The following is a 1,305-nucleotide window of genomic DNA, read 5'->3' as shown; positions in this document are numbered from 1 at the left end:
GTGGCTGACCTAAGAAATCAATGTTTGTCCTCTGGTAAAATTGAGAATCTTACCTCATCATAGTAGTACATTAGTTTACAATGCTTCAACTGATCCAAGTTCTGTGAGAGAGTTTCAATAGCATGGCGCAGACAATAGTCCACCTCTTCCTCGGAATTATGAACCTGGAGAAAATAAATAAATGAATGAATTCCGTTTCTTTGTGTTGTTATATCACAACTTTGGTGCTCACTGCAGCATTATAGGAAATTCCTACTACATATCTTAATAATCCCAACACCCAATGTTGGCACCAGTAGCTAGCTAGGCGAATTTATATTTATACACAGATACTCATTTTCCTCACGAGGCTGAGTGGGCACCGCAACAGCCAGTCACGAAATCAATCATTTGCATGATACAAATTTTTTGACCCCACCGAGAATTGAACCCGGGTCTCCCGCGTGCACGTGCAAGGCGAATGCAGTGACCACTACGTCATTGGAGCTGACTAATAATAACATTAATAAAGATCAGTGGAATAAGATCAGTGATTCTGGAGGTTTTTTTACTTTCTATTACTACAGTATAGCGGAGCTAGTATTTTTAGCCCATGGTCTGTACGTATGTATGTATGTGTGTACTACAGGTTTAAATGGGAAAAGGTGGTATACAAAATATCTCAAGAACGGTTTGTCCTAGAGCGATGGTATGCTATCCCGGTTTGATCCAAGGACGCGACTGTAACAATTTGGTAAGTAAAAATCGGACAGTCACTCATCCAGATATCAACCAAAGTCAATGTTGCTTCGAACGTATTGAGTACAAGGACATGGTCTTCTTTGATGACGAGGAGCGTAATTCTCATGATGTTTCACCACTAGGAGTCACTTGTATTCATGTAAAAGATGGCATGAGCCATTCTGTCCTTCATAAGGGACTCAAACAATGGGCCAGCAAAAATTAGACCAACAGGCCCCTGTTCCTTTTTTTTTCTTTTCAAAATAATAATTAACTTTATTTTTCAATAGGACAGAACAACAATTACAAAAAAAAGAGATGAGGGAGGGGGGGGGGAATTAAGACACATTTCATGTTAAAAAAAAAAAATCCTTTTTTCCACTTCCTTTAATAAAATGTCCTGTCTATTTGTTGTTGAGATGTAGGTACCCCCATTCATAGAATACATAAGCTTCACACTTTGCAAATATTTTGATCAAAACCCAAAGCTTTTAAATGTTTAAAAAATTAGAGGAGAGAGGGAGAGAGAGAAAGACTACTAACTTTAGAAAAAATGTTAGTTATTTACCTATGTAGGGTAAGTGA

The 1,305-nt window shown here is 37.9% G+C and overlaps 1 protein-coding gene across 1 annotated transcript in view; it reads right to left on the bottom strand.

Annotated features, from left to right (window-relative positions):
• Window positions 1-17: 17 nt before the first annotated feature.
• The window catches only part of LOC103520785, a 3,224-nt gene continuing 1,936 nt past the window's right edge, over window positions 18-1,305 (bottom strand). The window contains exon 4 of the mRNA XM_008485885.1: window positions 18-164. Coding sequence (XP_008484107.1) covers window positions 18-164 — 147 coding nt within the window. The remainder of the gene's footprint in view (window positions 165-1,305) is intronic.

This window comes from Diaphorina citri, unplaced genomic scaffold (assembly GCF_000475195.1).
Source record: "Diaphorina citri unplaced genomic scaffold, Diaci psyllid genome assembly version 1.1 scaffold4061, whole genome shotgun sequence".
NCBI classification, from domain to species: domain Eukaryota; kingdom Metazoa; phylum Arthropoda; class Insecta; order Hemiptera; family Psyllidae; genus Diaphorina; species Diaphorina citri.
This window is presented reverse-complemented; position numbering and strand designations above follow the sequence as displayed.